The sequence below is a fragment of the Eptatretus burgeri genome, chromosome 2 (genome assembly GCF_056783735.1).
Source record: "Eptatretus burgeri isolate ZD-2024b chromosome 2, Ebu_testis_v1, whole genome shotgun sequence".
Lineage (NCBI taxonomy): Eukaryota > Metazoa > Chordata > Myxini > Myxiniformes > Myxinidae > Eptatretus > Eptatretus burgeri.
In genome coordinates this window covers 10,424,965-10,450,419 of record NC_140962.1, presented here as the reverse complement: position 1 = coordinate 10,450,419, position 25,455 = coordinate 10,424,965, and the positions used below count along the sequence as shown (strand labels likewise).

Genomic DNA, 25,455 nt, shown 5'->3' with positions numbered 1-25,455 from the left:
TAAGACAGCATCAACACAATGCATGTTAACATTAAATCTATGGATTTTATTGGCAAAAGCACATCCTTCATTGATATAAAAAAAAGACCCATACATTCCCCTATCTCTTACATTTCCCCAACTTCCTTTTTTTTATTTTCTCGACTCTCACACAATAGCTTATCATGTCCTATAGAAATGCGCACCAAGCCCCAAAACTAGTATGACAAACTCTGGGTACATCATTTAAGTACAATATCAAAGAGCTGACAATTTTCCACAAATAATTATATTAACTCCACAGCTACGGGGTACTTATACAGTCTTCTTTTGACTTTGAAGAGTTTATTTTGGGCCACCTATGGATCCTTTGCTGTTGTCTCCACGAGCAAGTCCAGAATGTGACCATTTAAGCAGTATGACGCGGAACAAGGATGTGTGTACACGTTAGAATGGCAGAAGTCCAAATTGAAGGTGGACAGAGGGTATCTGTTCACCCCTGTTTGTCTGTCTGTTAGCAGGATACCTCAAAACGTCATGGACGGATTCGGAAGAAACTTGATGGATAGGTTGGGTGTGTGATAAGGATAAATTAATTATATGTCGGTGAAGTTCTGGTTCCACATCCAGATACTAGAATTCTTAAAGTGATTCATCACCAATGAGAGATGGGGCTAAAAATGATATCTAGCATGATACCTCAAAAACGTTGTGGATGGATTATGACAAAACTAGGTGGATGAGTTGGTTGGATAACAAAAACAAGCTGATTAGATTAGGTTCAGGTCCAGATCCAGATCTGGTCTATCAGTGGGATACAAAATGTAAATTGTTCAGCCTGGTAGAGGTATGCACTTTACCGAGTGCCATCTAGTTAATTATGTTATTTACATATGTAGACAGACATAGGTAAGGCTTATAATGTTGCAATCACTAATTTCTGGAGAACAAACCATCGCCATGCCGTCTTTGGTTACAGAGTTACGTGACTTTTTGTAAACCAAGAACTAGCTGCAGCTGTTGACCCAGCAGCCATATATATATTTTAGATAATACGACACTTCAAAATTTTATAAAGGGGGTTTTGTATTCTTAAGGCACATCATTGCACAAAAAATGGAGTAATTAAAATTTAACTTACTAGCATGTGGCAGTAAAAAAAAACAAAAAACATTATTCGTGTTATTGTGAGTTTTCCACTCCATGCCAACCATGGCTGCTGACATTTCAACATGCCGATCAAAATGCTACGAGTAAAATGGACTGCTCCGGCAGGTTTATCAGACTGATTTTGATGGTTCTCCACTAAAAAAATATTTTCAAGTTAGCAGATATGATTCAGGAGATGTACAGGTATGGCAAGAACTTGCTCGTGGAGAAGTTGCATGAAATTTTGGTTCTGTGGTTAAATCAAAGCTACACAGTCTCCAGTGAGCAAAATTGTTTACTTGTACCGATTAATTTCGAGAATCATGATTATCGCAATGTCGGAATGATTTGAAGTAAATTTGTCTCACTAGTTATGCAGCAATAAAGAAAAAAAAAAAAGAAGCTCCCAATTCGGAATGAAGATGTAACCTTGTGGTCATTCCAAGAAAGATTGACAATGTCTCCAAAAGGGTATCAATGAACCTTCAATGTTGAACAGGCACCATGATCAATTGACCCACCAAAGTGTTTCCCTTTATTAGGATATCCTTGTTGGTTTGGAAAGCAATGACACAAACAGATTTTCATTTAGACATTTTTGTGTTTGGTTGAATGATTGGGTAGGTCAGCCTGAATTCAGACCAGTCTGAGTCCTCTGGAAACTCTGGATACCCATCGCATGAAACAACTGCCAGCCTTTCAGACTCGCTGGACTCTGGTCCACTGAGCGAGACCTCATCACAACTCCCTTCTCAGCCATGCTCTTTGATTGCATTACGTGAAAGGAGTGGTGGTTGTGCATCCTGGGTATCGGATAACACAGCAGAAGGACGAAACTTCCTCGAAACTGGGGATCTTGTTCGTGAACTGCAGAGAGACATAACACACCAAGCTGACCATGCCGTTGTCTGGCAAAAGATTGAGGTTTGTCTTCAATTTTTTTTCGAAAAATGTATCAACTCATGTGTTAAATAAATGAATAAATAAATAAATAAATATATGATTTTTGTCCTTTTATATGAAACCTCGGATGGGCAGGTTGGCCTAAAAGTACACACACTCATCTCTAAGCCATCTAGCCTGGGTTCGAATCCCGACCCAGATATAAACTTCCATCATGGTGTTTCACAGGCAGGGTGATTCATGAACGCATGCGCTGTCCCTCGGGTGGATGTTAAATTTGGTTTAGTTGGTGGATGTTAAAGATGCCCTTTGTGAAGAGGAGGTGAGCTATCGCCGGCACCATGGCCAAATTTCAAAATCCTGCCCAAGCTACTGCTGGGAAGGTAATGGTAAACCACCAGTATAGCCCAAGCCAAGAAACTGCTTCGGCAGCACTGTAACAGAGTATGGTACATCAGAATGTGAAACCTTCAGGTGGCTTTATATGAAAGGTAGTAAGTGTACTGGAACTGTATAACCATTTAAAAGTCTTAATCAGATGCGGAACCATTCTGCAAGAGAGAACATGTCAAAATTGTCACTCTAAAGCTGTTAATGCAAAGTTTAAAGTACAAATAAGTTAATAGTCCTAAAAGAGCAACACTGTTTTGACACTTTCCCTGTTTAACTGTAGTCTTGAGACAAATAAATCACTATTTTGGTTTTTATCTTTTATAATTTTAATGTTGTGATTTTTTTGTACATCTTGTAATTCTCTTGTTGATTTTTGTTGAGTATTGGGATCCATTACATAAATCCTTGGAATGAAGTGAAACATTGTTTCCTCATCAATTACTGTGTGAAATATTCAGATGGCATGTGGCATTTCATGCCTGGTGTTGGCTTAATGGCTAGAGTGGTGGGCTTGGGATCTGAGGGTCTTGAGTTCAAATCCCACTCAGCTGTTGAATTAATACCAGGTGGGATTGACTCTGCCTGTCATCCTTCTGAGCTTGGCAAAATGAGTGCCAGCTTGCTGGTATCCTGTGTCGGAGTGGCGACCCGTCCAAGATTGTACCCAATAGCCAAGGAGACTGCTTAGGCAGCACCAACACTCTGCACAGAGTATGGCCCCAATGGATGGATGGATGCGGCATTTCGAGAAAGCAAAACGGCAACAAAACAATTTCGTAAATACTTCTTCAAAGACTAATGGAAAAAGAAACAAAATTGGTGGTTCAACATTGGCTACTGTTGCATGGTACTACTGTTGCATGTTGACCTTGGCCTGGTTGAATCCATGTTATTTCGGCTTTCATTTCAGCTGTTTTAAAAAAGGGATCTTTATGTATCTGTCATAAAGATAGTCATAAAGAGTCATTTTTATTGGAGACATGGTGTAATCCATTTTGTTCAGCAAGCTCAAAACCCAGATTATAACATACAGTATATTGGTCTGATTTCAGCATGTACTCTTGGGGATGATTATTTCCTGCCAACTCATATTCCATAATCTTTGGTATGTTAGGTCACTCCATGTAGTCCAATATACTGTTGGAATGTTGGTTCAATTTACCCACGAGTTCCTTCTTCCGCAATACAGTTACTTGTATGTGAAACGACACAAATGCTAGAATGACGTAACAGCGAGCTATGTGCATGGAGATATATGCTGAACATCCATAGCCCCAGAAAGATTCATTGCAACTATCTTATCAGCTTGAGAGGATGATACAGAGGTAATGCACTTACCATTGTGCTGGAGAGTGTGGGTTTGAATCTTGGCCTAAATCTAAGCTTTAAATTTTTTTTTTCATATTGTATATGCAGGCAATTTTAAGAGGGTTGAAAATGGTTGTGTTGATATTAAAAGGATTGTGTTAAAAAGGGGTGAAGAATAAAAGTTTTGCTTTATACTTGGGATCACAAAGTGCACCTCCCCACAGAAGAACATGAAGCTGGGAACGCATATGCTCGCATTAGCTGGTGGAAGTTATAAAATTCCATGGTGTTATGAAGCAAAGTGTAACCAACTGCTTCCTAAAAGACTTGGGGGAAAAAACCTCCTCGGCCAACTCTTTCAGGTGGGAATAATTAGAAGTAAGGGAGGTAATCAGTCAGGGGTGACCCAATGGCTGCTCTTTTAGTGGCTTTGCCCACTTGGGTATTGGGATGCACCACCACTGCTATCCAAAGATCAACTATTGTTGATCTTTTAATGACAGCAAGTTGGTATTCACTTTTGCGAACCACAAAAGGAAGATATGCTGAGTCAACATGTCTGGTGCTATTATTTTTGGGTGAATAGACACAACTTTAATGCATTAAGAAGAGCGGAACAAAAGGAAGGGGAGGGGGGAGTGGTGAGGGGAGGAAGAGAAGAGGGAGGGAGTGAGTGGGGTGGAAGTAGGGATGAGTGCCTTGAGGGTGGGGGAGAGGAGTCAGGTGTGGAGGGTGGGGGAGGGGCATTGGGAGGGGGAGTGAGTGGAGAAAAAGTGATGTATGTGAGTGCGTGTGCCACACACAGGATTATGATAACAGGCTAGGGTAGTAGGTCCAGCAGGTTAGCCCAGGCAGCGTTGCTAATTGATGACCAGAGTGTCCCAAACTGATCAAAATGGTACTGCTTTGATATATATATATATATATATATATATATATATATATATATATATATATATATATATATATATATATATATATATATATATATAATATTGTTACGGCTGTGGAAATTTGCACAACACCAGAAAGGTCCTTAGATCAGTTATGCCGGTAAGTTTATGTGCAGATAGTTCCCCACCGTTGTTTAGAGGGTATTATTCATGTTCACCGGGCTGCGACGCTTTGAGATAGCCGTTTTTCTTTTCTCTAACATTATTTTGGACCAATCATCCCCCAACAACCAAATCGCCACCACCAACATCATTCCCAAACAACTACAACTCAAACACCACCACCTTTGCCTCTTCACCTCCACAACTCCACCCCGCAAACATCGCTTCACCGCAATTCACAAACGACGCCCACAACAACCAAATCGCCACCACCAACATCCTTCCCAAACAACCACAACCAAAACACCACCACCTTCGTCCTTTTCCCTTCACTGCCATCAACAATGCCACCCCTGCAAACATTGCTTCACCTCCATCCCGGAAACAACTCCATCTTCATGCTGTCAGGACGAGCGCTCCGATGATTTCTCCCACGTCCGCTTTGCGGGGGTTGGAGTTCACGCTCTCAGGACGAGCGCACCGATGATTCCCGCGACGTCCGCTTTACCGGGGTCAAAGGTTGCGCTGTCGAGGCGAAGCTTCAGTGAATTACTCACAATGGCTCTGCGGGGTCGAAGCTGCGCTGTTGAGGTGAAGCCTCGGTGAACTTACACACATCGGCTCGGCAGGGTCGAAGCCGCGCTGTCGAGGTGAAGCCTCAGTGAATTACACACATCAGCTCGGCGGGGTAGAAGCCGCGCTGTTGAGGCGAAGCCTCGGTGAATTACACACATCGGCTCGGCCGGGACGAAGCCGCGTTGTCGAGGCGAAGCCTCGGTGAATTTACACACATCGGCTCGGCCGGGACGAAGCCGCGCTGTCGAGGCGAAGCCTTGGTGAATTACACACATCGGCTCTGCTGGGTTCAGGGGTCACACTGTCGAGCGAGTGTTTTGGTGATTTCTACCACGTCGGCTTTGCCGGGGTTGGAGGTCAAGGGTCAGGGGTCGATTCTCGCTTCCCCGGCCCTATAAAAGGGCGAGCAGAACGGAGCTCAGGGCCAGTCGGTTTTTACGGAGCTCGAGGCAGTGTCGAGAGAAGTGTCGGTGGGTCGGTTGCCAGTGTTGGTGAACGGAGCTCGCAGTCAGTGGTGGGGGAGACGAGCTCGCGATTAGTTACAAGTCAGTCTGGGTTCAGTTTTCGAGAGACGGAGCTCAAGTCAGCCGGTTGGGGGGAGACGGTCGTGGTGTCAGAGCGAGAGTTGGTGAAGGGAGCAGGGACGCAGAGAGGGGCTCGGAGGCAAACCAGAGGGCTACGTGGAGACCACCACTAGGAAAAGGGGCGAAGTGGAGACCAGAGCCAGGGAGAGTTTGCCGGAGCCAAGGCGGTCCAGGGTGCTCGTTCGAGCGTCAACTCACTAAGAGAGCGTCAACTTACTAAATGAGCATCGTCTGGCTAAGAGGGCATCGACGTGCTGAGAGAGCATCAGCAATTCCCCCCCATACCGAGCATCCGCGCTGAGAGAGCGCCGGTAACCCCGTCCGTTCCGTGGTGCCTGCTGTGTGGCGCGAGCCTGCGCATCTGGGTGGAGAATGCTGGAGAGAGAGCTCACCGACCAAGCCGGGTGCCCGAGGACAGGCGCGGCCACGTCAGGCCGTGGGGGAGTAGACGTCGCGACCTGCCCACCGTCGCACCAAAAGAGCGTGGGTAAGACCCTTCGGTCTCGTGGGCCTGACCGTTCATCCAGGCTCCACGGCACATTTGGTCCACGGACCTGTCTGCCACCCTTGTCTTTGGGGGTGGCTTTTCTTTGCTTTTTGTATAAGTGCATGTGATGGCGCCGTCTCGTAAGTAGACTTGTTTAAGTGACTGTGTGTGCGAATAAAACGCTTTATTAGGTGGTAATTCTTTTATTTGCTTGCTTTGACTGTACATAACGTGCATGATTCATTGCTGTGACTGTAAATACATGCACTGTCGAATAAATGTGCTTATTGAACTGTTCCCCGTTCGTTGCGTCCTATTCCCTGTTTTGAAAGTGCCATCTTGCATCACGGAAGAAATTGGTAGAGGGGTGTAAGCACCCGTTAAACAGAATCACATCCGTCGAGGTCGGCGATAACACCACTCGGTTATCACTGCAGCACGGAACGGACCGCTTCAGCGGTTTGTGTCCTTGGCAGACCTGCGGCGAGGTACGATCGCCCGGTCAACTACTCGCACAGGTACTTAGGTAGGTCGAATTTGGCGAGTAACCCTATCCTGCGCCGGTGGGCAATTGGCACGATCGTGGTGAGGTTAATCCCCCACCCGTGACTAGCTCCTGGTGGTAGTTCCAAGGAGGGTCACGACTGAATTGTCCGACCGGTGGGCGACGCGGGCACGATTTGAGTTACGCGGCCGATCGCATGCCGGCGGGCGCGAATTCGCAACACTGGTGTCAGGAGTGGGATTAGAATCCACCCTGGTCTCCAACTAAATTTACGGGAGTCGGACCAGGGGTGTGCAAAGCAATCCCCCGTCCTCCCCAAATTACGAGCGATCTAAATAAATTTCTTCCGAGAAATAAGATGGCGTTTCAAGCCGAGCGGGTGCCAGGGGTAGAAATGGATTTCGAAATGTTAGAATCCATTGCTCAGGATGAGAACCCCGACCAGGAAATGCTTGTTGTGCAGGAACAATTTCTCCCCCAACCAAACCCAGAGTCAGAAATGGGCTCGGCAGCGGCCGCGGTGTATGACACCTCCCCTCCCCCTCTCCACCAAACCCCCCGATCCTTGCTGAATCGGCTCAGCCGAGTGTACTCGACATGATCTTACAAGCAATGAACGAGATGAAAACAAATGCGCAGGAAATGAATGCGAAAATGGATGGCAATGTACAAACGCTGCGGGAAGAAATGCAGTGCAAGGGTGCGGGCCTGCAGAATGGGCTGGAGAAAGTAAAGGAGGGACAAGACCAATTAAAGGGGGAAATGGAAAAAAAACACAAGGACGGGAGAGCAATTAAAGAAAGAGCAGGGGAAAATAAGAGAGGGATTGGAAGTCATGAAGGAGGAATGTGAAAAGAGACATCGGGAAATGACACAGGGAAAAATTAAATGGGGAGACCGAAACGTTTGAGACGAGACACGAGGTGACGACGGAAAGAATAAAAGAAATAACAGAGACGTGGGAGATGGAAACGGTAGGGGAGAGACTGCACGATAAAGACGGGGTTAAAGACGAGCACACGCACATGGAGGTAGTGGAAGACAATGGGGGCGAGCTGGCAGAAAGTGTGGGGACCCGGTGCAAGCAGCTGAGTAGCCTCCTTATGGAACAGAGGGAGACGCTATTCTCCCTTGAAGCTGATCGTGACCAAGTGGGTCCGATCGAGCTTCGCGGAGTTGAGGGGACGAGTGCTGTAGACTGGTGCACGTGAGGCTTGGGGGGTATGAAGGCCCCGGAACCCATTGAGGTGGCACGATTCCCCAGCGTGGTTGTCCCGGCGTGTGTGGTGTCGAGGTGTGTGCACACGAGTGTGGTATAATGCGTGCTGAAAAGCATGTATAGCAGGGGTGAAAGGCGTTGTGTGAGAGCGACCGCGTGTGTGGATGAGACCCCGTATGTAAAAGAGACCCCGTGGGTGGATGAAACCCCATGTGTGTATGAGACCCCGAGTGGGAGTGAAACCCCGTGTGTGAGTGGTGTGGTTACGAGTGTGGTCCCGGTGTGTGTGGTGTCGAAGTGTGTGCTCACAAGTGTGGTAAAATGCGTGCTTCCCAGCACGCCATGCGTGAGTGAAGGGGTGTGTGTGACAGAAACCCTGTGTGTCAGTGAATCACCGCATGTGAGTATCACCGTGTGTGTGATTATCACCGTGTGTGTGAGTAGTATGGTGTGTGTGAGTGAAAGGGTCTGTGTGAGTGAAGCACGGTGTGTGAGAGAGACAGCGGGTGTGATGTCGCTGTATGTGAGGGAGATGACGGTGGGCATGCGCGAGCACGCAGCCGCTTCTCCGAGAGTGAGTGTAATGGTGAGGTGTGTGAGTCTCGTGACACGCGGGAGTTTGAGCGCGTGGATGGAATGGAGACGACGACGGCACCAGACGGTGGACAAAGGCCGTGTAGCGGCCGTAGTTGCATTGGGGCCCGTGCCAGGTTGGCACGGCAGCGCGCACGGGGTCCGTGCTGTGCAACGCACGAGGCCTCCACGTGCGCGCTTGCGGGAGTGAAGCCCGGTCCGGAAACGCACGCGGTGGATTAGCCGATCCCGCGGATGGACAAAAGGTAGGCTGGATGTGGATTTGGACCGGATGGGTTCTCCACGCGGGCGTGTGTGTGAAGCTCCGACGGGCAGAGCACATGTGTTCATGTGGGGAACCCCTCGAAACACGACGTTTGCTTTGAAATGCGCAGGGTGATGTCATGGCTGCACTTGTGGTTGGAATCCAGCAGGAGGTGAATCCCTGCCGGATGGTGCCGTCCAGGAGAGACGAGGTACAAGGTGCGCTAACAGCTGCCATGACGTCACAGGAGTAAAAGAGCGCAGGTTGCGAATTGCCGCGCTGGTGCTGCGCAAGTAGAAGAAATAGCAAGCCTCGCTTTGGGTGAAAAGGATTCCCTGGGCAGGGGTGAAAGACCCCCTTGTCCGGGCACAGGATACAACTAGTTAGGGGGAAGGGTTAGCTTAGCTTGACCGGCTCCATGGGGCAGGGATAAGTCCTCATGGGGCCTGTGGAATGGATTAGTTAGAGGGATGTCAGTTTAGATTTAGGATGAGACATGGGAGATGGGGAATAATATTTGGAGGACAGGGACTGACAATGAATGTGTCGAGGGGACGTAGTTCAGCTACGTAGTGTTAAAAGGAACGTGCTGTATTTTAAGGGACGACGAGGGAGCATGAGGTAGTTGAGGGGATTTCGTGAACAGAATGGCAGTGTTCAGCGATGTGTGAGTTGGAGAGAGAAATGGAAACTTGATGAGTGAGTGGGGCCAGCGGGTCTGTGTGTATGGAGTGATTGTGGAATGCATGGTGCGATGAGTGATTGGGGGAGGAGTGATTCCCGCCCAAGGGACCCCGGGGTCAGTGTAGAGTGAGTTAGCTGGGTTAGTCAAATTGACAAAATGGAAGTCGTTTTGCTGTTGGTGGGGAAGTAGGCTCGAAACCCGCTTAGAGGGGGTGCAGGAGCCCTGTTGACGGGTTGGGAGCGTGGCTGCGAAAGGTGAGTATCGCTGAGTGGGTACCCCGGGCACCGGGCTAGTCGGCCGTGGTAGGCTAAGGGCCATGGGGGGCCGGGATAGCATAGTGAGCACGGGTGACCCGCTGATGCGGGGCCCGGGGCGCCATAGGCCGCGTGGGCAGTGCGTGGGCACGGGCGACCCTCGGAAATGGGGACCGGGAGGCCAGCCTGCCACGTGAGCGTTGAGGGGGAGTCGCCAGGGAGGGCGCTCCCCAGTTTAGGGAGCTGGTAGGCTCGGAGGCAGTTGTAGTGCCTGGCGTGCCATTGTTGGAGAATCGGCAGAGGGTAGTTCCTGCCAAGGGAGCCACGTGTCCCAGCCACGAAACCGTGTGAGGGCACGGGAGGAAAATTGAGGGAATGGCCCGAAAATTGAGAGGACACCAACACAGGCGACGGGAATGTTGGTTGTTAGAACCGATAGTTTAAGCGAGAGGCGCTTGTTGAAAGCCCCGGGGAAATTTAAGGAATAAATGTTAGGGTAGATTCAGAAGTGTACCCCTCCGCACCATCCATCCCTTCGCTCTCGTTGTAGGCCGCTGGACCCACTTTGGGTTAAGATCGCTGAAATCTGAGGAGGCCATTCTGAGGCTTGAATTGGGCCTTGACACAGGACGCAAGCTCTCCCTTATTCCCCTCCGGGAAGGGAATTTAGGCATTGGGAGTAGGCTAGGAGACGATAGGTTAGCCGAAAAAGACGATGAAGGGGGTTAGGGGACGATTTATAGAAGGGAAGTGAAAATGAAAATAAAAACAAAAAAAGAAGTTGGGGCTAAATTGGGTTTTGCAAATTAAGGAGTGGGTATGGACAGAGACAGGCAAAGGCGATGAGTTGGGATGGAGACAGTAGGTAGGTGCGAGCCTGCCTTCCGAGTGGCCAGCACCACCGCACTCCCTCCACCAACCTCCATTGAACAAGGCCTGTGCCAGCCACATCATCGGCTGGCTGTTACTGCAAGGCCTGTGCCGGTCAGCTTCACTGCCGGCTGTTTTTGTTACAGCGGCCTTATCATGCCACGCCTTGCCTGCCTGCCTTTGCCTTGGCCCATGCCTGCTGCCCTCGTCCATTTTGCCTCGTTCTGTTCTGAATTCCCCCCTCCCCCCCCTGTTCATTGCCATGTGCGTCAGGATCCTCGCGCAAATTTGCAGGGACTGCTCTGATCGCAGCTGCAACACGGGACTGCACCAGCAGCCCGTGCGCCGTGTTTTGTTTCCATCCATCCATCCACCGTTCGTTGCATTGTGTTGTTTGAGTCAACACCGTCCGCGTGCCGCAGGGAGTGCCCGGTAGGCAGCCGCACAAGGAGACTGCGTTTGTGCAGCCCATGCATGTTGTGTTTAACTGCGTTCATTTCAAAGGGGGAGGCCTTGGACTGCGTGTGAGTAGCCGGCCACATTCCCTGTCACCTGCATTGTTGCATGAGCCAGAGACTGTGTGTGACCAGCATGGCTCCCTGCTGTGACTTTTTCTCTTTTTTCACAGAGTCCATCGCTCCTGGGCCATGGTTTAGTGTAAATTAAGTTGTTAAGTTGTAATGTAAACATGAGTGCGCCCCCGGCATGTATGTCTTAGCGCCGGCAATTTAGTTAAGTCGTCAATGAGTGGGTTTGTTTAGTTACTCAGCCCATAGGTTAATTATTTTAGGGACACGAATACGCTGAATGTCGCACTCAGGGATCCGAAGGTAAAATGTATTAGGGGAGAACTACACATGATGGCACACGAAAATTCGGCGACTCGGGACGTGTCTGTAAAAAGGGGAGGGGGTCGTGTTACGGCTGTGGAAATTTGCACAACATCAGAAAGGTCCTTAGATCAGTTATGCCGGTAAGTTTATGTGCAGATAGTTCCCCACCATTGTTTAGAGGGTAGTATTCGTGTTCACCGGGCTGCGACGCTTTGAGATAGCCGTTTTTCTTTTCTCTAACATTATTTTGGACCAATCATCCCCCAACAACCAAATCGCCACCACCAACATCATTCCCAAACAACTACAACTCAAATACCACCACCTTCCCCTCTTTACCTCCACAACTCTACCCCGCAAACATCGCTTCACCGCAATTCTCAAACGACGCCCACAACAACCAAATCGCCACCACCAACATCGTTCCCAAACAACCACAACCAAACCACCACCACCTTCGCCCTTTTCCCTTCACTGCCATCAACAACGCCACCCCTGCAAACATTGCTTCACCTCCATCTCGGAGACAACTCCATCTTCACGCTGTCAAGACGAGCGCTCCGATAATTTCTACCACGTCCGCTTTGCCGGGGTCGGAGTTCACGCTGTCAGGACGAGCGCTCCGATGATCTCTACCATGTCCGCTTTGCCGGGGTCAAAGGTCGCGCTGTCGAGGCGAAGCCTTGGTGAATTTACACACATCGGTTCGGCGGGGCCAAAGCCGCACTGTCGAGGCGAAGCTTTGGTGAATTACACACATCGGCTCGGTGGGGTCGAAGCCGCGCTGTCGAGGCGAAACCTCGGTGAATTGCACACATCGGCTCGGCCGGGACGACGCCGTGCTGTCGATGTGAAGCCTCGGTTTAATTACACACATCGGCTCGGCGGGGTCGAAGCCGCGCTGTCGAGGCGAAGCCTCAGTGAATTTACACACATCGGCTCGGCGGGGTCGAAGTCGCGCTGTCGAGGCAAAGCCTCGGTGAATTTACACACATCGGCTCGGTGGGGTCGAAGCCGCGCTGTCGAGGCGAAACCTCGGTGAATTGCACACATCGGCTCGGCCGGGACGACGCCGTGCTGTCGATGTGAAGCCTCGGTTTAATTACACACATCGGCTCGGCGGGGTCGAAGCCGCGCTGTCGAGGCGAAGCCTCAGTGAATTTACACACATCGGCTCGGCGGGGTCGAAGTCGCGCTGTCGAGGCAAAGCCTCGGTGAATTTACACACATCGGCTCGGCCGGGACGAAGCCGCGCTGTCGAGGCGAAGCCTTGGTGAATTACACACATCGGCTCTGCCGGAGTCAGGGGTCACGCTGTCGAGCGAGTGTTTTGGTGATTTCTACCACGTCGGCTTTGCCGGGGTTGGAGGTCAACGGTCAGGGGTCGATTCTCGCTTCACTGGCCCTATCAAAGAGCGAGTAGAACGGAGCTCAGGGCCAGTCGGTTTTACGGAGCTCAAGGCAGTGTCGAGAGAAGTGTCGGTGGGTCGTTTGCCAGTGTTGGTGAAATGAGCTCGCAGTCATTGGTGGGGGAGACGAGCTCGCGATCAGTTACAAGTCAGTCTGGGTTCAGTTTTCGAGAGACGGAGCTCAAGTCAGCCGGTTGTGGGGACATGGTCGTGGTGTCAGAGCGAGGGTTGGTGAACGGAGCAGGGACGCGGAGAGGGGCTCGGAGGCAAACCAGAGGGCTCCGTGGAGACCACCGCCGGGAAAAGGGGCGAAGTGGAGACCACAGCCAGGGAGAGTTTGCCGGAGCCAAGGCGGTCCAGGGTGCTCGTTTGAGTGTCAACTCGCTAAGAGAGCGTCAACTCGCTAAAAGTGCATCGACTGGCTAAGAGGGCAATGACGTGCTGAGAGAGCATCAGCAATTCCCCCCATACTGAGCATCCGCGCTGAGAGAGCGCCGGTAACCCCGTCCGTTCCGTGGTGCCTGCTGTGTGGCGCGAGCCTGCGCATCCGGGTGGAGAACGCCGGAGAGAGCTCACCGACCAAGCCGGGTACCCGAGGACAGGCGCGGCCACGCCAGGCCGTGGGGGAGTAGACGTCGCGACCTGCCCACCGTCGTGCCACGAGGGCGCGGGTAAGACCCTTCGGTCTCGTGGGCCTGACCGTTCATCCAGGCTCCACGGCACATTTGGTCCACTGACCTGTCTGCCACCCTTGTCTTTGGGGGTGGCTTTTCTTTGCTTTTTGTATAAATGCATGTGGTGGCGCCGTCTAGTAAGTGGACTTGTTTAAGTGACTGTGTGTGCGAATAATATGCTTTATTCGGTGGTAATTCTTTTATCTGCTTGCTTTGACTGTACATACGTGCATGATTCATTGCTGTGACTGTAACTACGTGCAATGTCTAATAAATGTGCTTATTGAACTGTTTCCTGTTCGTTGCGTCCTATTCCCTGTTTTGAAAGTGCCATCTTGCATCACGGAAGAAATTGGTAGAGGTGTGTAAGCACCCAGTAAACAGAATCACAATTGTCGAGGTCGGCGATAACACCGCTCGGTTATCACTGTAGCACGGAATGGACCACTTAAGCAGTTCGTGTCCTTGGCTGACCTGCGGCGAGGTACGATCGCCCGGTCGACTACTCGCGCAGGTACTTAGGTATGTCGAATTTGGCGAGCAATCCTATCCTGCGTGGGTGGGCAATTGGCACGATCGTGGTGAGGTTAAACCCCCACCCGTGACTAGCTCCTGGTGGTAGTTCCAAGGAGGGTCACGACTGAATTGTCCGACTGGTGGGCGACGCAGTCACGATTCGAGTTACGCGGCCGATCGCACGCCGGCTGGTGCGAATTCGCAACAAATATATATATATATATATATATATATATATATATATATATCTTTATATATATCTTTATATATATATATATATATATATATATATATATATATATATATATATATATATATATATATATATATATATATTGTTGCGGATTCGCGCCCGCCGGCGTGCGAGCGGCCACATAACTCGAATCGCGGCACGTCGCCCACCGGACGGACAATCCCGTCGTGACCCTCTCGGACTAACGCCGGGAACCAGTCACGGGTGGGCCTTTCGGCCTCACCACGATCGTGCCAATCGGCCCCCCGCGTGGGATAGGGTTGCTCGCCAAATTCGACCTACCTAAGTACCCACACGGAGGGTAGACCGGGCGATCGCACCTCGCCGCAGGTCGACTTCGGACACGGGCCACTTTAAGCGACCCGTTCCGTACTATCGGGATAACCGAGCGGTGTTACCGTCAACCTGGACGGTTCGATTAATTATCGGGCGTTTTAGCCCACGACCAACCCTTTACGTGAAGTAAGATGGAGATTCAATAAAGGAAAAGACGAAGCGAAACGGGAAAACAGTTCAACATAAAGCACATTTATTTCGCGATGAACGGAAAGCACACATATACAATTACACCAAAAGCAAATGTAAAAGAAGAAGAAACACACAATAATGCACAAAAAGCAAATATAAAAGAGAAACACACAATGCAGATCTAACCGACTACCGAGCACACGGCAACACATACAGTTTTACTTCACAGACGGCGCCGACAACACATATACTCAAAGCAAAAGAAATCGACCACCCTCAAGGATGATGGGGGCAGACGGGCCTGGGGCCGAGACCGCGTCGGGCCTACCCGTCTGATGAGCCGCAAAATGGCGGTGGCGCCCCGACTCCGCGGGCCTCGCGGACAGTGTCTGGTATGGGGTGGGAACGGGGCCCCCTTCTCGCACTATCTCAGCGCGGGGGGAAACAGGAGGGGGTTGTTGATGCTCGGGGGGGATGAGGATATCTCGCTGGCTCGGGTCCCGCGACGAGCGTCTCCACCGCGACCTCGGTCGCGTTACCGGCCTCTCCTCTCCGCAGCTCCCCGACTCTGACACGAGCACCCCCTCGACTGCCTTCGCCGCCGCCACCTCTCCAAAGCTCCGTCCAACTGCTTTCTCCGACTCTTCTCTTGACTGGCTCTTCCCAACTCAACTCCGAACTGACTTGACTGACTACTACTACTTCTTTTCCCAACTCCACCGACTGCCTCGTTTGGCGAGCGAACGCAGCCCTTTATAGCCCCCGGGGCCTCGCTCCTTCGCCTTCGACCCTTTACCTTCGACCCTTCACCTCTGGCTGGCTCCCCATTGGACCGAGGAAAAGTGGGCATGAATGCTTTTTGATCCATGAATTTGCATATAGCGACCACACTCCGACGCACCTGGAGGCGGGGCCAAATCGCCCCACGCTCGCCGATAGGACGGAACAGAAGTGGGCGTGAGTCGTTTTTGATCCGTTTTCTTCGGAAAGGCTGTGATGTTTCTGCACACGCTGCTCGGTGCGCGCCCTGCACGAGTCCAGTATCGGTGCCCACAAGCGGCGCGGAAATGGCGGTGATGCGATGGTTGCGAGAGCGAGATGTGACGGTAAAGGTCGTGGCTGTTGGCGTTGTTGTTGTTGTGAAGCAGCGTTGCGGCTGGTGGTTGTTGTGTGATGGCTGTTGAGACGTGGTTGGTGGTGGTAGTAATGGCGGCTGGTCCAAAATAAAGATAGTAAAAGAAAAACGGCTATCTAGAGGGGTCGCAGCCCGAATGAATGACATTTATTCCCTCGAAACAACGGGTTTGGGCCTAACTACACATATACTTACAGAGATATCTCACCTAAGGGACCTGAATGGTGGTTTGCGAATTTCGTCAACCACAACACTACCCCCTCCCCTTTTTACAGACTCGTCCCGAGTGTGCCATCATGTGCCATCATGTGTAGTTTTCCCCTCGTACATTTTACCTACGGATCCCTGAGTGCGACATTCATGGTATTCGTGTCCCCAAAATAAATAACCTGAGGGCTGAGTAACTACCTAAACAAACTCACTCACACGGACGACTTAAATAAAATTGCCGGCGCTAGGACAGACATGCCGGGGGCGCACTCATATTTACAGTACATCTTAACCTTAACTTACAAATTTTACACTAAACCATGGCCCAGGATCAATGAACTCTGCAAAAAGAAAGCAGTTAGCAGGGAGCCAGGCTGCTTGCATGCAGTCTCTGGCTCAAACAATGCAGGTGACAGGGAACGTGGCCGGCTGCTCACACGCAGTCCAAGGCCTTCCCTTTTGAACTGAACGCAGTGAACCACAACGGTGCATGGGCTGCACAAATGCAGTCTCCGTGCCAGCTCAAGTGGCACACGCAATGAACACAACGAATGGATGGATGAACACAAACACGGTGCACGGGCCGCCACTGCAGGCCCGTGTTGTAGCTGCCAACAGGGCAGTTCTTGCAGCTTGCAAACTGTTGCCTTGATCCTGGCGCACATGGCAATGAACAGGGGGGGGGCAAAGCAAAAATTGAACAGGGCTGGTGAACAGGGGCAGTGGGCATGGCATGGCAAAGGTGATCAGGCAAACACAGCCTGCAGAACAAGGCCGCTGCAGGCAAACACAGCCGGCAGATGAACTGGCCGGCACAGGCCTTGAAGAAAAACAGCCAGCCAGCAGATGAAGTGGCCGGCACAGGCCTTGAAGCAAAACACGGCCAGCCGATGGCACAGGCCTTGCAGAAAACAGCTGCAGACGATCCAGCCGGCACAGGCCTTGCAGCAAAACAACAGCTGCCGATGAAGTGGGCCGGCCTTTGCCTTGCAGCAACGCAGCCAGCAGATGAAGCTGGCCAGCCTTTGCCGTTCAGTGGAGGTTGGTGGAGGGAGTGCGGTGGTGCTGGCCACTCGGAAGGCGGGCTCGGACCTACCCTACGGTCTCCCTCCCAACCTATCGCCTTTGCCTGTCACTGTCTATACCCACTCCCTTAATTTGTCAAACCCCAATTTAGCCCCAACTTATTTTTTTTATTTTTACTTCCCCACTATAAATCGTCCCCTAACCCCCTGTACTGTCCTTGTTCGGCAAACCTATCCTGTCACCTAGCCTACTCCCAACCCCTACGTTCCCTTCCCGGAGGGGGAACAAGGGAGAGCTAGCGTCCTGTGTCGAGGCCCAATGAAGCCTCAGAATGGCCTCCCCAGAGTTCAGCGATCTAACCCAAAGTGGGTCCAGCGGCCCACAACGAGAGCGAGGGGATGGATGGTGCGGAGGGGTACACTTCCTAATCTACCCTAACCGTTAACTGTTAAACTACCCCGGGGCTTTCAACAAGCGCCTCTCGCTTAAACTATTGGTTCTAACAACCCAGATTCCCGTCGCCTGTGTTGGTGTCCTCACAATTTCGGGCCTCGCCCCCCAATTTTCTCTCCGTGCCCTCACACGGTCTCATGGCTGGGACACGTGGCTCCCTTTGGCAGGCATGACCCTCTGCCGAATCTCCCGCTATGGCACCCCCGGGCACTACACTGCCTCCGAGCCTACCAGCTCCCTAACACTGGGGAGTGCCCCCCATGGCACCTCCCCTGAAACGCACACGTGGCAGGCTGGCTTCCCAAGGCCCCTTTCTGAGGGTCACCCGTGCCCACAACACTGCCCACGCGGCTAATGGCGCCCCAGGCCCCCGCACCAAGCAGGCGCACCCGTGCCCACTACGCTATCCCGGCCCCCCCATAGACCCTTGGCCTACTACGGCCGACTAGCCTGGTACCCGGGGTACCCACTCAGCGATACTCACCTTTCGCAGCCACGTTCCCAGCCCGTCAACAGGGCTCCTGCACCCCTCCAAACCGGTTTCGAGCCTACACACCCACCAACAACAAAACGACCTCCATTTTGTAAATTTGACTAACCCCCTAACTCACTCTACACTGACCCCGGGGTCCCTTGGGCGGGAGTCACTCCTCCCCCCAATCACTCATCGCACCATGCATTCCCCATTCGCTCCACTCACACAGACCCGCTGGCCTCACTCACTCACCAAGCACATGCTTCCACTTCACTCACCAACTCTTCAACACACTCACCGCTGAACTCTGCCATCCTTCTAACTACCTCCCCTAACTAACTTGTGCTCCCACGTCGTCCCTTAAACTACAGCACGTTCCTTTTAACACTACGTAGCTAAACTACGTCCCCTCTACACATTCACTGTCTGTCACTGTTCTCAAATGTCCCAAAAATTATTTACCCACCCTAAATCTCGCTATCATCCCTCTAACTAATCCATTCCACGGGCCCCATGAGGACTTACCCCTGCCCCATGGAGCCGGTCTAGCTAAGCTAACCCTTCCCCCTAACTAGTTTCCATCCTGTGCCCTTTTAAGGGGGTCTCCCACCCCTTGCCCAGGAATCCTGTACACCCGAAAGTGAGGCTTGCTTTTTTTTTTTTTTTTTCTCATGCGCAGCACCAGCACGGCAACTCACAGCTCGCGCACTTTGCACCTGACCGTGACGTCATGCAGCTGCACGTGTACCTCGTCCCTCCTTGGACGGTACCATCCGGCAGGGATACCCCTCCTGCCGGATTCCAACCCCACGTGCAGCCATGACGTCACCGTGCGCATAAAAAAACAAGCCCCACGTCTCGAGAGGTTCCCCACGCGAACACATGTGCTTTGCCCGTTGGAGCTTAACACACACGATCGCGTGGAGAACCCGTCCGGTCCAAATCCGTAATCCTGCCTAAACTTTGTCCGTCCGCGGGATCGGCAAATCCACCGCTGGCGTTTCCGGACCGGGACTTCACTCTCGCAAGCGAGCACGTGGGGGCCTCGTGCGTTGCACAGCACGGACCTCGTGCTCACTGCTGGGTGAACCCGGCACGGTCCCCGAAACAACTACAGCCGCTACTCGGCTTTTGTCCCTCACATGTCGCCGTCGTCGACATTCGACCCACGCACTCCCGCGTGTTACGACGCTCACACACCTCACCATTAAACTCACACCGGGAGACGCGGCTGCATGTTCACACATGCCGACCGACATCTCCCTTACACACAACGACCTTGCACACGCTGTCTCTCTCACACTCGGCCGCTCACTCACGCATGCCATTTCCCTTGCACACGTGGCTCCACTCACTCGCGGCCTTTCACTCACTCGTGCCATTTCCCTCACACAAACCATACTACTCACACACGCGGGGGCACTCATCCGCGGTTCCTCACTCATACACCGTGCCTCACTCACACACGCGGGGGAACTCATCCGCGGTGCCTCACTCATACACCGTGCCTCACTCACACACGCGGGGGAACTCATCCGCGGTGCCTCATCCACACACGGCGTGCTGGGAAGCACGCCCTTCTGCACACTTACCACCACACCACTCACACACAGGGTCGCTTCCACACACGGGGTCTTTGTCACCCACCCGGTCGCTCTCACGCACGCCCTTGCACCCGCGCTATGCGTGCGTTGCAGCACGCATTTCGCCACACTCGTGAACACACACCTCGACACCACACACCGGGACAACCACACTGGGAATTCGTGTCCCCACAAGGGTCTCCGGGGCCTCTATACCCCCCAAGCTCTCCGTGCACCTGTCCACAGCACCCATCCCCTCAACCTCGCAAAGCACGACCGAACCCACCTGGTCGTGACTCGCCTCAAGGAGGAATACTTCCTCCCCTCGTTCCTGGAGGAGGCTATCCAGCTGCTCGCACCGGGCCTCCACCCAGTCCGCGAGCTCACCCTCACTATCCTCCACTACCTCCGTGTGTGTGTGTACGTCTCTAGCCTTGTCATTATCATGCAGTCTCTCTATTTTTTCTGTCTCCCGTGTCTCTATACATTTATAAGTTCCTGTTGTCCCCTCCTGTCTATTAGTCTCCGCTTCTGTCTGGCGTCTTTCCCTTATCTTTATGTAGGTCAACCTTGCTTTCTCTTTAAGTCGCTCCCGTCCTTCCCTGTTTTTCACTCCTTGCTCTTTCACGATCTCCGCGTACCTCATCCTTGCTTTCCGTATTAATTGTTCTTTCCTCTCCCTCCCAATTACTTTCACCTCGTCTCTTGTCTCCCGAATTATTTTTTCCTTACCCGCCTCCACCGCGGGCCCGACAGCCGTTGCACTCCCTCCCAGCTCGTTCGCTCCCACACGTGGAGTCGCCATTTAAGCTCCCCGGTTACTGCCTTCATGCCCGCCTGCAGGCTTTGGCCCATGTTCTGCGTCTCACCCCGCAGCTTTTTCATTTCGAGTGCGTTTGTTTCCATTTTCGTTTTCATTTCGTTCATTTGCTTGTTCATGCCTTTTATTTCGTTTTTCATTTCATTTGTGTTTGTATCCATCCTCGCTGTCATTGCCGCCAGCATGGCGAATAGCTGGGCCATGTCGGGTGCGCTTGGGTGAGCCGATTCGGCCAGGATCGGGAGGTTTTGGTGGAGAGGGGGAGGGGAGGTGTCATACACCGCGGCCGCCGCCGTACCTATTTCGGGCTCTGGGTTCAGTTGGACGAGTTCGTGTTCCTGCACAACCAACATTTCCTGCACGGGGATTTCATCCTGGACCATGGATTCTACATTACTACACATATACATTTCTAATACCCCCGGCTCCCGCTCGCCTTGAGACGCCATCTTATTTCTCGTAAAGGGTTAATTTAAATCGCTCGTAATTTGGAGGGAATCGGGGGTCGCTCCTCTCACCCCTGGAAAGATTCCCGTGAATTTAGCTGGAGACAGGAGAGCCCGTTTTCCCGTTCTCCGATACCAGTGCCGCGAGGAGGGCGATGAGTTTATATCGCACGACCTGACACCAGTGTTGCTGATTCGCGCCCGCCGGCGTGCGAACGGCCACGTAACTCGAATCGCGGCACGTCGCCCACCCGACGGACAATCCCGTCGTGACCCTCTCGGACTAACGCCGGGAACTAGTCACGGGTGGACCTTTCGGCCTCACCACGATCGTGCCAATCGGCCCCCCGCGTGGGATAGGGTTGCTCGCCAAATTCGACCTACCTAAGTACCCACACGGAGGGTAGACCGGGCGATCGCACCTCGCCGCAGGTCGACTTCGGACACGGGCCACTTTAAGCGACCCGTTCCGTACTATCGGGATAACCGAGCGGTGTTATCGTCGGCCTCGACGGTTCGATTAATTATCGGGCGTTTTAGCCCATGACCAACCCTTTACGTGAAGTAAGATGGAGATTCAATAAAGGAAAAGACGAAGCGAAACGGGAAAACAGTTCAACATAAAGCACATTTATTTCGCGATGAACGGAAAGCACACATATACAATTACACCAAAAGCAAATGTAAAAGAAGAAGAAGAAACACACAATAATGCACAAAAAGCAAATGTAAAAGCAAAAGACAATGCAGATCTAACCGACTACCGAGCACACGGCAACACTTATACAGTTTTACTTCACAGACGGCGCCGACAACACATATACTCAAAGCAAAAGAAATGGACCACCCTCAAGGATGATGGGGGCAGACGGGCCTGGGGCCGAGACCGCGTCGGGCCTACCCGTCTGATGAGCCGCAAAATGGCGGTGGCGCCCCGACTCCGCGGGCCTCGCGGACAGTGTCTGGTATGGGGTGGGAACGGGGCCCCCTTCTCGCACTATCTCAGCGTGGGGGGGAAACAGGAGGGGGTTGTTGATGCTCGGGGGGGGGGGATGAGGATATCTCGCTGGCTCGGGTCCTGCGACGAGCGTCTCCACCGCGACCTCGGTCGCGTTACCGGCCTCTCCTCTCCGCAGCTCCCCGACTCTGACACGAGCACCCCCTCGACTGCCTTCGCCGCCGCCACCTCTCCAAAGCTCCGTCCAACTGCTTTCTCCGACTCTTCTCTTGACTGGCTCTTCCCAACTCAACTCCGAACTGACTTGACTGACTACTACTACTTCTTTTCCCAACTCCACCGACTGCCTCGTTTGGCGAGCGAACGCAGCCCTTTATAGCCCCCGGGGCCTCGCTCCTTCGCCTTCGGCCCTTTACCTTCGACCCTACACCTCTGGCTGGCTCCCCATTGGACCGAGGAAAAGTGGGCGTGAATGCCTTTTGATCCATGAATTTGCATATAGCGACCACACTCCGACGCACCTGGAGGCGGGGCCAAATCGCCCCACGCTCGCCGATAGGACGGAACAGAAGTGGGCGTGAGTCGTTTTTGATCCGTTTTCTTCGGAAAGGCTGTGATGTTTCTGCACACGCTGCTCGGTGCGCGCCCTGCACGAGTCCAGTATCGGTGCCCACAAGCGGCGCGGAAATGGCGGTGATGCGATGGTTGCGAGAGCGAGATGTGACGGTAAAGGTCGTGGCTGTTGGCGTTGTTGTTGTTGTGAAGCGGCGTTGCGGCTGGTGGTTGTTGTGTGATGGCTGTTGAGACGTGGTTGGTGGTGGTCGTAATGGCGGCTGGTCCAAAATAAAGATAGTATAAGAAAAACGGCTATCTAGAGGGGTCGCAGCCCGAATGAATGACATTTATTCCCTCGAAACAACGGGTTTGGGCCTAACTACACATATACTTACAGAGATATCTCACCTAAGGGACCTGAATGGTGGTTTGCGAATTTCGTCAACCACAACAATATATATATATATATATATATATATATATATATATATATATATATATATATATATATATATATATATATATATATATATATATATATATATATATATATATTGTTGATTCAGGAGCGCTTAACAGCACTGCCGTCTCACGGGTTATATTGTTGCGGAGCCGGGTATTGGCTGCGAGCATGACCGCTGGGTGGGGCAGTCGGGTCAACTCTACCAAACACCCGGAATCTAGATCGTACCTTTCAGAAAACTCTGAGGGTACGGGTCCCTTCCCGGACCGTGAATCGTCAATTCCACCACGTGGTATCGGGTTATTTGCCAATCTTCAAAATACCTAGAGATCCACGTGGCGAGTTACCGAGTATTCACACCCTCGATGGCACTCGTACGAGTTGAACCGTTAGCGTGCCCGATCCGTGCGCAACCCGAGCAGATGGTTGCCGAAGTCCCGTCAGTCCAAATGTACATTTACAGCGGCAACTTCCTTTGTAATTCACCAACACGCGCCATGCTAAGCCAATAAAAGAAGCACAAAAACGAGCTGATACATTTAACAAATGTATTTCTTCATAATGGGGGAAAGGGGGGAGCATGCAAGAAGCAGAGTTATCCGACTATAGAGATACAAGTATGTACAGCAAAGAGCACTTGAAAAATTCCTACTTACAGAAGGGCCCACCTACAGACACACACACAGATTCCCAGAAGGTCATGGACCTGTCCACCTCGTGTGGTTTGGATGACAAGAGCAGACGAACCAGGCGCCAGCAAGACGTGAGCAGAACCCAGAGCTCCCTTCAGCGCTTGCCCTGGCAACCAAAACTTTCCACTGTATCCCAAACTGTCCAGAAGGCGGGAGGTTTCTCTGCCACTTCTCCAAGTCTTTGAGTTGAACGTCAAAGCGAGGGCTGATAACTCCAAACTTGTTGAACCTGCCCGTCAGATTGACCACAACCTTGCCTGCTCGATGGTCATCAACTATCTCAAAAACTCTCTCATTCACCGACAGAGACGGCGCGCAACCGACTTGCGGTTCTTGTGGAGGAAGGATCTCTCCTCCTCCGATCGCGCCGCAACCTTATTCACCCTTCTCTGGTGGGGGGGGGAGGGGAGAGATGCCTCTGCCCTCCCCACTCTCCCTCACTGGACGATTTTGGCGTGCAGAATCGCTCGTCGCCCTGTCATTTGCCAAAATGAGTGGCAAGTCCGTCGATTGGCCCGGGGGCGGACCGCCCTTTTCACCGTCGCGGGATCTGATTGGCTGAGCGGCGGCCTTGTCACTCGTAGCATGCTGATTGGTCGCGAGCCGCCGTGAGGCTCCTCCTTGAACTCCGCCCACCATGGCGTCGGCCAGAGCGAGGTGAAGGTGAGGGTGATGCTGGCGTTGTAGTTGATGGTGGTGTAAAAATATAAGAATACCCTGACTATCAAAGTAACTTCGCAGCGCATGCACATTTAATTACCCATTAGACATGGGACAGGGACCCTAACTAAAAACACATACTTACCGATATAACTGTTCTATAGGACCTGTATGTTCAGTGCTCATGGCTTCCAGATTCGCAACAATATCGCCGGCTAGTTCGGCACAGGTCTTGGTTCACACGCCTAAGATCACGATACCAAAGTACCCCTGTGCCTTGCCCATTGGGGATATACCCCGGCTACAGACTGGGTTTGATCAGAGACCGAGCGAAGTCTGCCGCAATCCGTAGCCAGTTTGGTTTGAAATACAAATCGAGCGATTGTTCTTCAGCGCGACACGGATAAATTCACTGCGCCAAATTTCGTATGAATCAGCCAGATTTATTGGGGAAACATCGAGGAACACGACACAAGCAAAGCATTCGTGATAACGTTATAATTCATCTATAACCCGCCCTTATCTAGGGAGCTACGGATACGGGTTTCGCAGGGGGGCCCTAACAAAATAAGCCTTAGGCTTGGACAACATGCATACAAGATACGGAGTACTTGGTGGTGCCTCCTGGACGAGAGGAAGGGCGTGGAAGGCACGAATGCGGCTCGTGACAAGCCGATGTCGCTGGATTCGAGCGCCCAGCCCGAGCATGCAGCGTGGCAAAATGGCGGCGACGTCCTCCTATCGGCCCAGCCCACGCACGCAGGGTGGCAAAATGGCAGCAACGTTCTCCTATCAGCCAAGCCCACACACGCAGCGTGGCAAAAATGGTGGTGATGTCCTCTTATCGGCGCAGCCCACGCACGCAGCCTTGGTGCGTCCAGCCCCTGTGAGGTTGACGGCACAAGAGAGAAAGATCCGGTGAAAAGAGCTGTTTTTTAACCTTTCCGGATGGGCTTTTTTGGACCACTCCCGGGGACGCGTGATTGGTCCATGGTCCGGGTTTGCAGCAGCTCTCCGCCAA

General features: G+C 52.0%; 1 protein-coding gene across 1 annotated transcript in view; it reads left to right on the top strand.

Annotated features, from left to right (window-relative positions):
• The window catches only part of LOC147031409 (uncharacterized), a 239,858-nt gene that overhangs the window by 46,731 nt on the left and 167,672 nt on the right, over positions 1-25,455 (top strand). Inside the window, 1 exon segment of the mRNA XM_085862636.1 lies at positions 1,753-2,052. Coding sequence (XP_085718762.1) covers positions 1,753-2,052 — 300 coding nt within the window.